General features: G+C 37.0%; 3 protein-coding genes across 5 annotated transcripts in view; 1 reads left to right on the top strand and 2 right to left on the bottom strand.

Moving 5' to 3' along the window:
* Positions 1 to 1,801, bottom strand: part of LOC132269700 (NAD(P)H-quinone oxidoreductase subunit 2 A, chloroplastic-like) — a 6,714-nt gene extending 4,913 nt beyond the window's left edge. The window contains exons 1-2 of the mRNA XM_059770957.1: positions 1,688 to 1,801; positions 1,192 to 1,339 (exon numbers count right to left, since the gene is read on the bottom strand). Of these exons, the coding sequence (XP_059626940.1) occupies positions 1,192 to 1,339; positions 1,688 to 1,801 (262 nt within the window). The remainder of the gene's footprint in view (positions 1 to 1,191; positions 1,340 to 1,687) is intronic.
* Positions 1,802 to 3,373: 1,572 nt separating this feature from the next.
* Positions 3,374 to 4,380, top strand: LOC132269313 (putative ATP synthase protein YMF19). The gene has a single exon (XM_059770464.1). The coding sequence runs from the start codon at positions 3,733 to 3,735 to the stop codon at positions 4,210 to 4,212; it is 480 nt and encodes a 159-aa protein (XP_059626447.1). The 5' UTR covers positions 3,374 to 3,732; the 3' UTR covers positions 4,213 to 4,380.
* A 302-nt stretch (positions 4,381 to 4,682) lies between these two features.
* Positions 4,683 to 10,015, bottom strand: LOC132269314 (peroxiredoxin Q, chloroplastic-like). Of its 3 annotated transcripts, XR_009469452.1 has the most exons (4): positions 7,414 to 9,450; positions 5,831 to 7,375; positions 5,550 to 5,685; positions 4,890 to 5,024 (listed from the first exon to the last, which is right to left on the bottom strand). XR_009469452.1 is itself a non-coding variant. In XM_059770465.1 (3 exons), exons 1-3 carry the CDS (start codon positions 9,931 to 9,933, stop codon positions 4,893 to 4,895), a joined length of 465 nt encoding a protein of 154 aa, XP_059626448.1. In that variant the 5' UTR covers positions 9,934 to 10,015; the 3' UTR covers positions 4,683 to 4,892. The 3 variants fall into 3 exon arrangements, 1 of the variants encoding a protein (XP_059626448.1); XM_059770465.1 differs by lacking the exons at positions 5,550 to 5,685; positions 5,831 to 7,375; positions 7,414 to 9,450 and adding exons at positions 9,457 to 9,594; positions 9,739 to 10,015 and having other exon boundaries at positions 4,683 to 5,024; XR_009469451.1 differs by having other exon boundaries at positions 5,831 to 9,439.
* Positions 10,016 to 12,265: the final 2,250 nt, after the last annotated feature.

Consider the following 12,265-nt stretch of genomic DNA (forward strand, 5'->3'; position numbering starts at 1 on the left):
GAAGGCCATTGAAAGCGTAGCCCAGTGGAGCTCAAGGCGAGCCTTGGTCACATCAGCGGTCTCGGCTTACGGACTGTTGTAATCATCGTCCTCCCATCATATTTTGTAAAAGAAGTAGGTCCAGATGAGTAATTCACAGCGTAGAAGGCAAATAGCGAGGCTATGTAAAAAGAGCAGTTGGGCCTTAGTTCAATAGTCCCATCCCAGCTCAGGAAGTAAGGGAACTGAGAGTCGACTTACAAGCTTCTTTTCTCAAAATTCTTTGTTGTCGGGGATTTCTCCTCGCTTTCACTCCTTTCAGCTTCGAAGGAAAGTAGGCGAGCCGAAGCTCTCTTTCATCTATTCCTTGGGGCAGCGCCCTTTGAATAAGACAACGATCATTCTAAGGGACCTATGTGTTTTGGAGGAAGGGCCAGAAGAACTCTAACGGAAACAGCGCTTTCGGCGGACACTTTGGGCTGAGAAAGAAGCCCTTGTCCGGTTCTCGACCAGGCACCACTTGAAAGTAGATTGTGTACACTTGAAAGTAGAGGAGGACCCTTTATGGCCAACCAACCAGGGTCTTATTTGCCACAGCTCGGTTCCAGCTAAACTAAGAATGTCCCATTCATCCCCAACTTCGACTCTAATGAACGTTCAGCTCGTACCACCATTCCGATGCAGATTGGGAACAAAAAGAAGTCCAGCACTACAACTTAAGATCTACAGAACCTACTCTCATAGCCCTCGCCGAGAGTTGGAATATTGGTTTTTTCTTGACTTATGGCCTGGGAGGTCTCGTTTCCTATTACTATAATAAGCAAATCTCAGTTCTTTCCCCTTTACTATAAGAATAGGCATTAAGGTCTGCTACAGGTACCACACACCCTTTCTTTTCATCAAGTGAAGTGGAAAACTCTTCCTGGTCGAGCTTGATTCAATGTTTGGGTAATTGCTTCCCTTTTCTCAATCCGAAAATCTTGTTGAAGGGTGTTTAAAATTCACCGGCTGCTAAACCTGACCCTTAGGGTTATGGGTTCATGGGTCCGAAACTACCCTTATTGCCACAATTTCCACTCTTGTGTTGTTCTAAGACCTATAGGAAAAGCCTGGCACAACAAAACACAAAACTACATTATGTAGGTAAGGAGAGGCTCCCTAATAAGGAGTAGGGAGTGCATGAAGAAGGCGCTTAGAGGTACGAACACGTACCGTTACTGCCGCAAGTGCTAGAGCAGATGATGGCGATACGGCTGACTCCCCGGGCAGATTCAGAGTGCCGAAAAGACCCCTTCGTTCGTGTAACATCCCTCGTACCAGCATTATTGCGATTAGATGGCCTCATAAAAGACTGCAAAACCTAAAAGGGACGAAGAAATAGTAAATCCATCAACAAGGGCAGATAAAGCGGTTTCGCGCTAAATTCGATGGTCATTGCATTCGTTTTTGACATGAGATAAATGGGCTTATTTGACATTTGTTTGACTTGACATGACGGTGTACCTCGTGATATCTAACCTTGATTGAGAAGTTGCCTCAAGCTTAGTTGCACAATCTTCCTATTTGATTCGTATTGATGAGCCTCATGCAACAGACAAAAGTCAGTTTGATCACGCAGGTATAGGGGACCCTTTTGCCGGTCTAGTGAAATGAATGGAGACTTTTCGCCTTGCTTCTGCTCCTATCTTGTGGTCGCTTACTAAGAAACCTGACTGAAGAGCAGCTTTGTCCACCCTTGTTGGTTGGCTATTATTTTCTCAAGATTCTGACTCCCTTCCGCTTCTTTTCCTAGTCTCCCCGCACATGGATTCCAAACAGTCATTTTCCATCTATATCAGCTTGTAGACTGATAACATCAAACTGCTGCTATTATGGAGAATTTGGAAGCCTTCTCTAATCACTAGAGCTTTAGCTTGAAACCATTGCTTGTGGGGTGCTCCCTATTCCCTTTGCTTCTTGTTTTCGCGTCCCTCCGCCCCCGTATACATAGAAGGTTCAAGGCCCCTTCCCTAAAGAACGACTCGCCGATCAGTCAAAAGCAAAGTCATTCCGAAAGGAGTGGTCGAGGAATTACTGTCTACCCTTGAACCAGAGTAGCTGTTAACAAAGAACCTGAAAGGTAAAAAGCGAAACCTACTAGTAGAACATTTCCTGTCAGTCGAGCTTGGTCAGATAGATTGACCATTTTCCTCTGTCTAGTCCAATGACAACGGAATCTCGATTCAAGTATGGCACAAGTCTGATTTCAAGGGCACTTCTACGCTGGCACCCACGCTAGGCTTCCCGCAGTGACAGCTGAGATATTAAGCGTCACTGGAACACCAACCTAATCTCACTTTTTGGAACCTGTGCAACAACGGAATAACGAGAAAACGCCTTCGTCAAAGAGCTTTAGTAGGCAATTCCCTTCTCTACTAGCATATGCTTTCGTTTCTATACGAAATATGAATTTCTTCCGCTGTAACTTGAGTGAGCAACTTTCCCTTATTTCAGAGAAGAACAGGCGTGCAACTTTTTTGAAAGATCACCGGTCAATAGCTTTTTCGGTTGCGATGTTCAGAATAGATGATGAATTCGGGGGCGTAGGTTCAGGGCAGCAAACAGTCGATATTCTACTCGAATAAGGAAAGAAGGTTGAAAGTATGCGTCAACTGGCAATGAGTTTACGAAACTAAAAGAGAGTTTTTCGTCTTTTGAAGGTTCTTGTGCGGGTGGGTGGTTCGAGATGAAGTTGGTGTTCCGGCGCTGCTTAGTCTCTCAATGGATCGGTTCTTCGCTCTTTTATTTCCTTATATAGACGAATTCTCTTTCATTGGAAAATCGTTCTCCTTTTCTTCGCCCAAAGCTCCTTTTTCGGGCTAAAGTGGAGAAGCAGTTTTTGATTTCCTGTCGCATCTTTCCGACTTCATTTTCTGAGATTGATTTTCTTGTTCCGTGTTGGGTCGTACACTATTTGAATGGTTTGGTTCCGCTCTTTTCTTTTTTCCGGTATGCCGCCTTTTGATTTGATGGGCGAGCAGATAAATCAAGATTTTATTTTCACATGGTATTTCTACTCATATTTTTTTTCTTTTTCATTTACTTTTGCTGTCTGCATCTTCTGAAGGGGCGTGTCAACCTTTCACTATTTTTGTTCTATCATCCGGCTTTCGTACTGACTTTTTCTTTCATAATCCTTTATATATTAGATGGCCTTGCGCTGATCACCCTGGTTGACCAGGCCTTCTGCATGTAGGGGCTGCTGAGTCCAGAGGAAAGGGAGCTCGTGAACGGCGCTCTTCGTTCAGAAGGGGAGGAAATTGACTCTCTTAAAACAGAGATTTTTTCCAACCTGGGCGACCTGATTCGAACTGAGGGGGTTCTACAGGGCGTCCGGGCAAATACGGATGAGGTAAAAATCCTGCACGCCATAGACCTTCTTCCCGACGAGGGCGCCCCGGACCTGTTGTCTTCTACTTTTCGCGAGATAAGGGATTCCTTATCCGCGGAAGGGGCGCAAAGCAGGTTTTTCCGTAGGGCTGTGGACACGCTCTTGGAAATGCAGGCAAATAGGGTTTCACGTGCCGAACTTTCGGCCGGTGCCCCCCTTCGTTGATCTGGTCGGGCGCTAGCGCCCTTTTTCGTTTGTGCATCTTTCTTTCTCCCATGCTTTCCGTTGGTCAACAACCAACAAAAGTGCTCTATAGTTCTTCACTACTCGTACAGGAATGAGTCTCTTTCTGTCTGGAGGGAATCATTTTTTCTCAATCAAGAATGCCTCAACTGGATAAATTCACTTATTTCACACAATTCTTCTGGTTATGCCTTTTCCTCTTGACTTTCTATATTCCCCTATTCAATGATGGAGATGGAGTACTTGGGATCAGCAGAATTCTCAAACTACGGAACCAACTGGTTTCACACCGGGAGAACAACATCCGGAGCAACGACCCCAACAGTTTGGAAGATATCTTGAGAAAAGGTTTGAGCACCGGTGTATCCTATATGTACAACAGTTTATTCGAAGTATCTCAATGGTGTAAGGCCATCGACTTATTGGGAAACAAGAGGAAAAGAACTTTGATCTCTTGTTTCGGAGAAATAAGTGGCTCACGAGGAATGGAAAGAAACATATTCTATTTGATCTCGAAGTCCTCATATAGCACTTCTGTAAATCCTGGATGGGGGATCGCTTGTAGGAATGACATAATGCTAATCCATGTTCCACACGGCCAAGGAAGCATCGTTTTTTAATCTCATTATGACTTGGTCGTCCGGAAGAGATTCTTTCTCCTCGATCAGAATAGTGTCATGGAAGGCACTACAAGAAAGATATACTCCTTTTCAAATCGCCGAAGACGGACGTTCAGAAAGGTTCTCGAGATTCTCCATTTCTCTAAAGCAAGCAAGCATACCAATACTGAGTAGCTAACTATTGTAATTGATTTCAGAACAGATAATGGATAGGTCAAATAGATTGAAAAAATGAAGCAGCTTCCATTCTAAAAAAATGACCCCAGAAATATTGAACCAATATCACATGGTAACAAACTCAAGGTGCGTAAATAATTATTTCTATTACATTATTCAGTTTTAAGTCAATGAAATTATGCAATTAACAGGCGCTTAAGTTTGTTTAGTCACTCTTAGGCATAAAGTTTATAATGATAGTCTGACACGTGTTTCAAACTACTTAACCATATCATTTTTTGACCAATGATATCTTCAGCAGATAACAAGTTTAATCTTACCTACTAAATAAGGAAAAGCAAGTATGTTAATTACATCAATATTCCTAATTCCTACGCAATCAAGTACAGAGAGCAGATGTCTCTGGATGCCTTTAAATCGTTGAGCAATATACTGCGAAGTCATACAGTTATAATTGTAACCTTCGGGTGCAGGCAGGGACTAGAGGTTAAATTTCATCCTATCTATTGCTTAGAATGTGTCAAGGGCAAGATGTTTTGCATTACCTTGTGTGATGATGGATCATCCCCGCTTATGCCGACAACCTCAGCTCCTGCTTTCTTAACCTTTTCATAGGAGTCCCTGAAAGCACATGCCTGTGAAGAGTTTCAAAGTTGTTAACTTCTGAATTATCAAGTAATCTGTTTGGGTATTCACTTAATCAACTCAACACTCCTCCTTTCACGCCTTCTATTTTCTAACCAAACCAATGTTGCATAATGTATTTCCTAAGATGTACTTAGAAAAATATTGTAGAAAAATATTGACAGTGATTCGCTTACAAACAATTCAAGAATGACCCGGAGAGTAAAGAGCAGTCAAGATGAAGAAGGACATGTTGTCATTTCAAATTGAGCATAACAGTTAACAAATTTCAGAAAAAACTGGGAAAAAAAAAAAAAAAAATCATTTACAGAATAGGTGCATAACATACTAGCATTCTGGATATTTGTATTAAATTGGGACAAATTAAGATGCAGATGAGTATATCCGGACATTTTTTTAGAATGATTTGATAACTATATTATGTGATTGTTGTCCTGAAATTAGATCAACACAATCACATTGATTATAAAGAAAAGAATTATGAAATGGGAAGCAATAAAAAAAGGAGATTTGACCTGTTTGGTGCAACCAGGATTTCATCAGCAGGGTAGAAATAGACAACAAAGGCTCGCCTTTGAATTTGGAGAGGCTCACAGTCTTTCCATCCTGATCTTTCAATGTAAATGATGGAGGCACCCCACCTTTGTTCACCTTTAAAGAGAACAAATAAACACAAACAATCAAATACATTACCATCCATGATAATGATATGATAGATATTACAGATAATATAATTATTCTACAATAAAAGCAAGGCAATAAATAGAAGCAACCAAATGTAGTTATAGTTAATTACCTTGGCAAAAATGGAACTCTTGAGTAGTGAAGAAGTAGAAGAAGATGGGATTGAGAGAAAAGTAGCATAAGAGAGTTTGAGTCCCGGACAGCAACCTCCCATACTGGCTGGCCAGTCAGCAAAGTTGCATATTCTCCCGGCTTACCACCAGATCGGAGGTTTCACGATCACCAAAAAACCGGATTTCTACCACCTTTGAGTTGAACTTGAGCAAATCAAAGTAGGTAGCATAAGAATATAAGTAATCCAATATCTCTAAATTAGATGGAAAACTCGAATTATCCCTATTAGGCCAAGGATAATCCAAAAACTCATAATCACAAAGGTCTGAAGCTTAGTGGACTCGAAAGAAGAATGTTTCCAGACCCCTCCAAGGCAGTCAGTGGCCTCAAACACCACTGGGTGGCGTTTGGCCAGCTGTTTAGCAGCAGAAATACCGCTTATGCCAGCTCCAACAATGCCAATTTTAGAGAACAACACTTGAGTATGTGTTTAAGACTTTTGCTTAAGAGAGATATTGTCCTTGAACGTAAATGGATGTGTATAGTGCATGAGCTGGTTATAAGACCTAGCGCGTGAATTGACTTGAAGAGTTAGAGAGAGAAAAAGATGGAGAGAGAGAGAGAGGGAAGTGACAGTCGAGTTATTAATGTTGACCATTTTTTTTTTTTTTTTTTTTTTTTTTTAACCCTGGCAGAAAAAACCTGCCCAACGGCACTTACAAAGCAAACACCAAGCTCATACAAATATCATGTACCACAAAGACCCACAGTAAACTGACAAAACAACCAACTCCAGACAAGCCAAAACTAAGCTAGGTCACGACGTCCGTCATAATAACAACTTAATACTTTATATATTATTGTAGTATTATGTGAAATATGACCACTTCTCTAGTTAATACTTTAATATATTATTGTAGTATTATGTGAAATTAGTTAGTTATAGTGGGGAAATTTCCTTCCATTCATATATGGATTCTTAAGCTTGTTAATTAAAGGAGATGTTGAATTTCCCTATACTTTCAAGATCTTATATATCATGGCGTGTTTTCATACCTCAAACCCACTTGAGTTGCAGTCCTACCGTAAACAGATCAATTCAAAATACAATAAAAAAAAATATATGAGACGGTCAAAGTTAATAGTGTAATTCGATCAAAACAAAGAATGTAAAACTTTGGTTGTTTCAAGTGATGAATTTTGGTACGAAATTTTAATTATATAATCTTTAAACAATTATCTTTCAAACAGTTAAACTCTCTCTCCATATTTATACAATCATGACATAAAAAAATAAAAGAGTTCGTGAGAATTGTTATGAGAAAGGTCTCATAATATTATTACTCTGTAAAGAAAGGGAATGAGTGGACTGAAACACGGAGACAGTAACACTCACATCACATCGTGAGTCTTATTAAAAGCAGTTGGTCTCTTTCGCAAGCTAGCCGGTGAAGAGACAGATGAAGGTCTCTTTCTATTATTTTATTGAATATATATATATATATATATATATATATATTCAATTATCTTATCAGTCCTTCACCTGTCTCTCTCTCCTCTATTATTTTATCAGTCCTTCACCTGTCTCTCATATATATGTATATGTGTGTACTATGTAGTTACATAAACACGTCATTGCATTTAAATCAATCCCAAATTTGTGTAACATCAAATTCCAACACGTACAATGATTGATTTCTAGAAGAAGGATGAAGAGAGGGACATATATGGAGTCATTGCCGTCTTAGGAGCTAGACACACCAATTAACAATAAAAGAGATCTGTAATAAATATGTTGTGAATTAAATTTTAATTCATATCACTTTGTTCAAAATAAGTAAATTACATACACAATTTTTTTTTTTTTCTTCTTTCTTTTTTCACTTTACTATTTCAATTGCTAAAACTGATTAGATGACATGAATTTTACGTAGACTTTAAAAACATTTGTCTACCCAATTACACGTAAATGTTAAATTACTCCCACTAATTCACTAACATTATTTTGAGCTACAAATTACAAGGCACAACCCCCAGTCCCATATGGTACAAAAAAACATGTGTCATGAGACACAAATTTGGGCTGAGAAATATACCGAGGTACTCAAGTTGGTCAGATGACCAACCTTTCACCGAATATTTGTTATTATCATCTTTCATGTGGGCCCTCTGAAAGCCGACTAACTGCTTTAAAATTAAATTTGAAAAACAAAATAATGCAGGGTAGGTTAGGATTAATAAGAAAGGACCATCATTTCTATTTAATAGTACAACTCATTTGCTTCACCTAAGTTGTGTCGATTACTATTTTTGTAAATAAAGCTTAGTGTTAAGTGCCAACTCACTTTTAGGTGTCACCTCTTTCTTTCTCTAAAGTGAAGAAATTAGGTCTCTCTTCGGATATTTGAAGTAATTAGGTATGCATTGTTTTACTTACTCTAATGACAGTTTTGCACTTAAAGCTACTTTCAATTTTACATTCTGAAATAATGATTTAACAAAATGCTGTAGGTATAATTTAGTCTTTTTAAATATAATTTAGTCTTTTTAAATATTACGATGTATTTTTCTTTTTGGTGATTTTGTTTGGTGATGATGCATGTACATTTTCTATGAAGAAAGTCAAGGACTAATTCAATGACCTTTCCGTTAGGAAGCATCCAAGAGTAATGGATTAGGTTGGATAGTTGCTTTGGACCGGGTTGAATGATTGTTTAGTAAAGCGCTAATAATTGGAATACGAAGTCAAACTATTTATCTTTAGTAAATAAAAAGAAAATAAAGAAGGGGTGAGAAGTTTTTATTCTGTTTAGCAAATAGTCAAAAGTCGAAACTTATCACACAAAAATCTTTAATTTCTTTTTTATTTAGATTTTTATAATTTTAGAGTCACAATTCAAAATTTCAATGATAAATTACACTAACCCTAATTTTGTTAATACATACCGACTTTTTCTCTTATTTATCAAATTACACTTATTTTTCTTAAAATTTGTATGCAAATAAAATATATGTGACTACAAGTTGATCCATGATATAATGGATCATTTGTTCATAAAAATATATGCATATTTTTAATTATATTTTTATGTTTGATTTGTTCACATGGTCCTTTTTATGAATAAGAATCCATCATAAAAAGGATGATATTTTAATTCTATTTTTATGTTTGATTTGTTCATATAGCCCTTTTTATGAACAAATGATTTATCATATCATGGATCAAATCAAATCAAACAAATGATCCATCATAAAAAGGATGATATTTTAATTCTATTTTTATGTTTGATTTGTTCACATGGTCCTTTTTATGAACAAATGATCCATCATATCATGGATCAAATCTTTAATTTCTTTTGTATTTAGATTTTTATAATTTTAAAGTCACAATTCAAAATTTCAATGGCAAATTACACTTATCCTAATTTTGTTAATGCGTACTGACCCTTTTCACTTATTTATCAAATTACACTTATTTTTCTTAAGATTTGTATGCAAATAAAATATATGTGACTACAAATCCATGATATAATGGATCATTTGTTAATAAAAATATATATTCATAAAAATAAATAATTTTTAATTCTATTATGGAAAAAAAATAAAAAAAGAAAAAGATTTGACCTGTTTGGTGCAACCAGGGCTTTCGTCAGCAGGGTAGAAATAGACAACAACAGGCTTCCCTTTGAATTTGGAGAGGCTTACAGTCTTTCCATCCTGATCTTTCAATGTAAATGATGGAGGCACCCCACCTTTGTTCACCTTTAAAGAGAACAAATTAACACAAACAATCAAATACATTACCATCCATGATAATGATATGATAGATATTACAGATAATATAATTATTCTACAAAAAAAAACAAGGCAATAAATCGAAGCAACCAAGTGTAGTTAATTATATACCTTGGCAAAAATGAAACTCTTGAGTAGTGAAGAAGATGGGATTGAGAGAGAAGTAGCACAAGAGAGTTTGAGTCCACAAAACTGAGATTGTGATGATCTGGGGAGAATTGAGAGGTTATGAGAAAATGGGGTTTTAGGGGTTTGGTTGGGAACTAGAGAGGGGAGAGAGTGCTTGGAGAGTGAGAGGGAAGTCATTAGTTGTATAGAGAGAGACAGAGAGAAGGTGGGGATTTGGGTAGAGGATCAAGTGTTAGTTGTGTTAGTTTCTTGTGTTAAGTAAGAATAGAGTTGTGTTGTTGAGATAGATTGGGTTTTGGGCGTGGCGGATTGCTGACCTCAACTTCCCGATTATGGTTACTACAGTGATACATATACAAAACAGGTGTTTTTTAGTTGGTTAAATTGATTTAAATTGTACCGGGGTCATAGACAGGGATTTCGATATCTAACGTTTGAAGTGTACTTTCGATATTTTATTTTAAAGGGATAATTACGTATAAATGGGGTTAGGGCTCCGTATTTACTCAGAGGCGGAGTCAAAGTTTCATATTTCCCTAAAATGAATTGCTGACGTGGCACATGAGTTATTACTGTTCAAGAAATGTTTTGCCAAAAATGTCCTTCTCACTTTTTTCGGTGTTGCCTAAAATGCCCTTTCTCCATAATTTAATATATTGCCCTAATTCGTTCAGTAAATACGATCTTCTTTGGCCCTAAAAATAAAATTCTCTCATTCGCTGCTCTCTCTCATCGCTGCTCTCTCTCTCTCTCTTTCTCCACGACTCTTTCTAAGCCGGTCCCTCCACCCTCTCTCTCTAGCTTTATCGCTGTAGGAATTGAGAAACCCAGCTCAATTTTCAGTCCAGCTACAATGGGCTCAGAAGAGGGATCAAGGGTTCTCGGTGAGCTTCAAACCATACATTTGTCAGTGCATTTTCATTGTTTCAGTTGAATTTTTCTTGTTTTCTTTTTTCGGCTGTAAATTTGGATTGAGTTATGATGATTTGGTGTTTCTTAAGCTTTTTTGTTGTAATGGTTCTTGTTTTTGTGTTTTCTTCTTATTGTAGGCTATTGGGTTTTCTAAAATTAGGGTTTTCTTCCTATTGTAGGCTATTGGGTTTTGTAAAATTAGGGTTTTCTTCCTATTGTAGGCTATTGGGTTTTCTAAAAATAAATATAGAAACTACACAACAGGAGCCAGCTGCAACTCCTTTTTTTTTTTCACTCAATTTAATAGGAAAAATGTAGAGAGCGTGATTTTACATCATGGATCGCTGGCACTTATAAAATGTTTTACATAGCACTTGAAAAACAAGAGTTCAAATTTGAGGAGTTGTCACTTAAGAAGCAAGGAATTACTCTTATCGTGCACTATGGTTGGTGTCTCTCAAATTCGTTGTGAATCAGTTGCTCTGTTTCCAATTTATTTTTATTTTTATTTTTTTTTTAAAAGGAATTGTCACTAAAATTTTCTTACTTCATCATCAATCAATTGCACAGAGCACCATCACATCAATACAGACTCAACTGATTGATTTAACTGTCTAACAAGCTATTGGTTGTTTGTGAATAGGCGAGTAATGGTGAGGAGCCAATGAAGCTGAAGCTATATTCTTCCTGGGGGAGCTCTTGCTCTTGCCGTGTTCGTATCGCTCTCAACTTCAAAGGTCTCTCTCACTCTACTACTTTCGCTCTCTAAATTTTGATCAGTCAATTTCTTCTGCCGGTTTCACTTTCTAAAACCCTGATTTTTTATTTGATTTTAGTTATAAAAAAAAAATTTTTGTTAATTATTGACCATTAGTTATGGCCTCTTTCAACATAGATCTCAAATATGAGTACAAAGCAGTTGATGTCACGAAATGAGAACATTTTAGTCCTGGTGAGAACATACATGGTGTCTCAAGAAATTTCTTGTAGTATTTAGGCTTATTTATATGATGATAAAGTATGATATTTATAATAATTAACATATTGGGTGTCTGGCATTAATGTTACACTATGGACATTCAAACTTCAGAATTCATTTTTTGTTCACACATTATGATCAGTAACTTTTGTTGGTGGTGGATAATTTATCAAAGAAAGTTACTTTCAGCTGGAAATAGACATCAATTTAAAGGAGAAGTCACCCTCTCTTGAAAAGAGTCATAAGCTCTCTTCACTGGCTATTGGATTGAGAAAAATATCGTAATTTGTGAATGTAAAAACACAGTCTGAGAATCTTATATCAGTCCTATCCATAAAGAGAATTCATGGCTCTTGTCAACTGGAGATCTTTGGATAGCTTTACTATTAATTTAAAAGGTTTATTTGGAAATGCAGAAATGTAACACTAATTTCATAAGTTAGTGTTTGTCTTAACTTTTTGATCCATTTCATGCATCTAATAAGTGAAAACAAAATAGAAACTTGATTATTATCTATTGCTTGTAATATTATATATATATTCAGTTTGGCTTTATAAAATAGAGTCTTGAACGGTCGTTGCAATTTAATCATTGGCCTAAAAGTTTTTGGGACTCTA

This window comes from Cornus florida, unplaced genomic scaffold, assembly GCF_030987335.1.
Source record: "Cornus florida cultivar Cherokee Brave unplaced genomic scaffold, ASM3098733v1 CherokeeBrave_3.0.0_Hap2_Chr08, whole genome shotgun sequence".
Taxonomy (NCBI): domain Eukaryota; kingdom Viridiplantae; phylum Streptophyta; class Magnoliopsida; order Cornales; family Cornaceae; genus Cornus; species Cornus florida.

What these genes read in the sequence shown, in the direction of transcription:
- LOC132269313 (XM_059770464.1), top strand. Translation starts at nt 3,733, where the DNA reads ATGCCTCAACTGGATAAATTCACTTATTTCACACAATTCTTCTGGTTA.
- LOC132269314 (XM_059770465.1), bottom strand. Translation starts at nt 9,933, where the DNA reads ATGACTTCCCTCTCACTCTCCAAGCACTCTCTCCCCTCTCTAGTTCCC. An exon ending in AGAGTTTCATTTTTGCCAAG is followed by an intron (nt 9,595 to 9,738) that starts GTATATAATTAA and finishes TTCTCTTTAAAG; the next exon opens with GTGAACAAAGGTGGGGTGCC. An exon ending in GCCCTGGTTGCACCAAACAG is followed by an intron (nt 5,025 to 9,456) that starts GTCAAATCTTTT and finishes AACTCTTCACAG; the next exon opens with GCATGTGCTTTCAGGGACTC.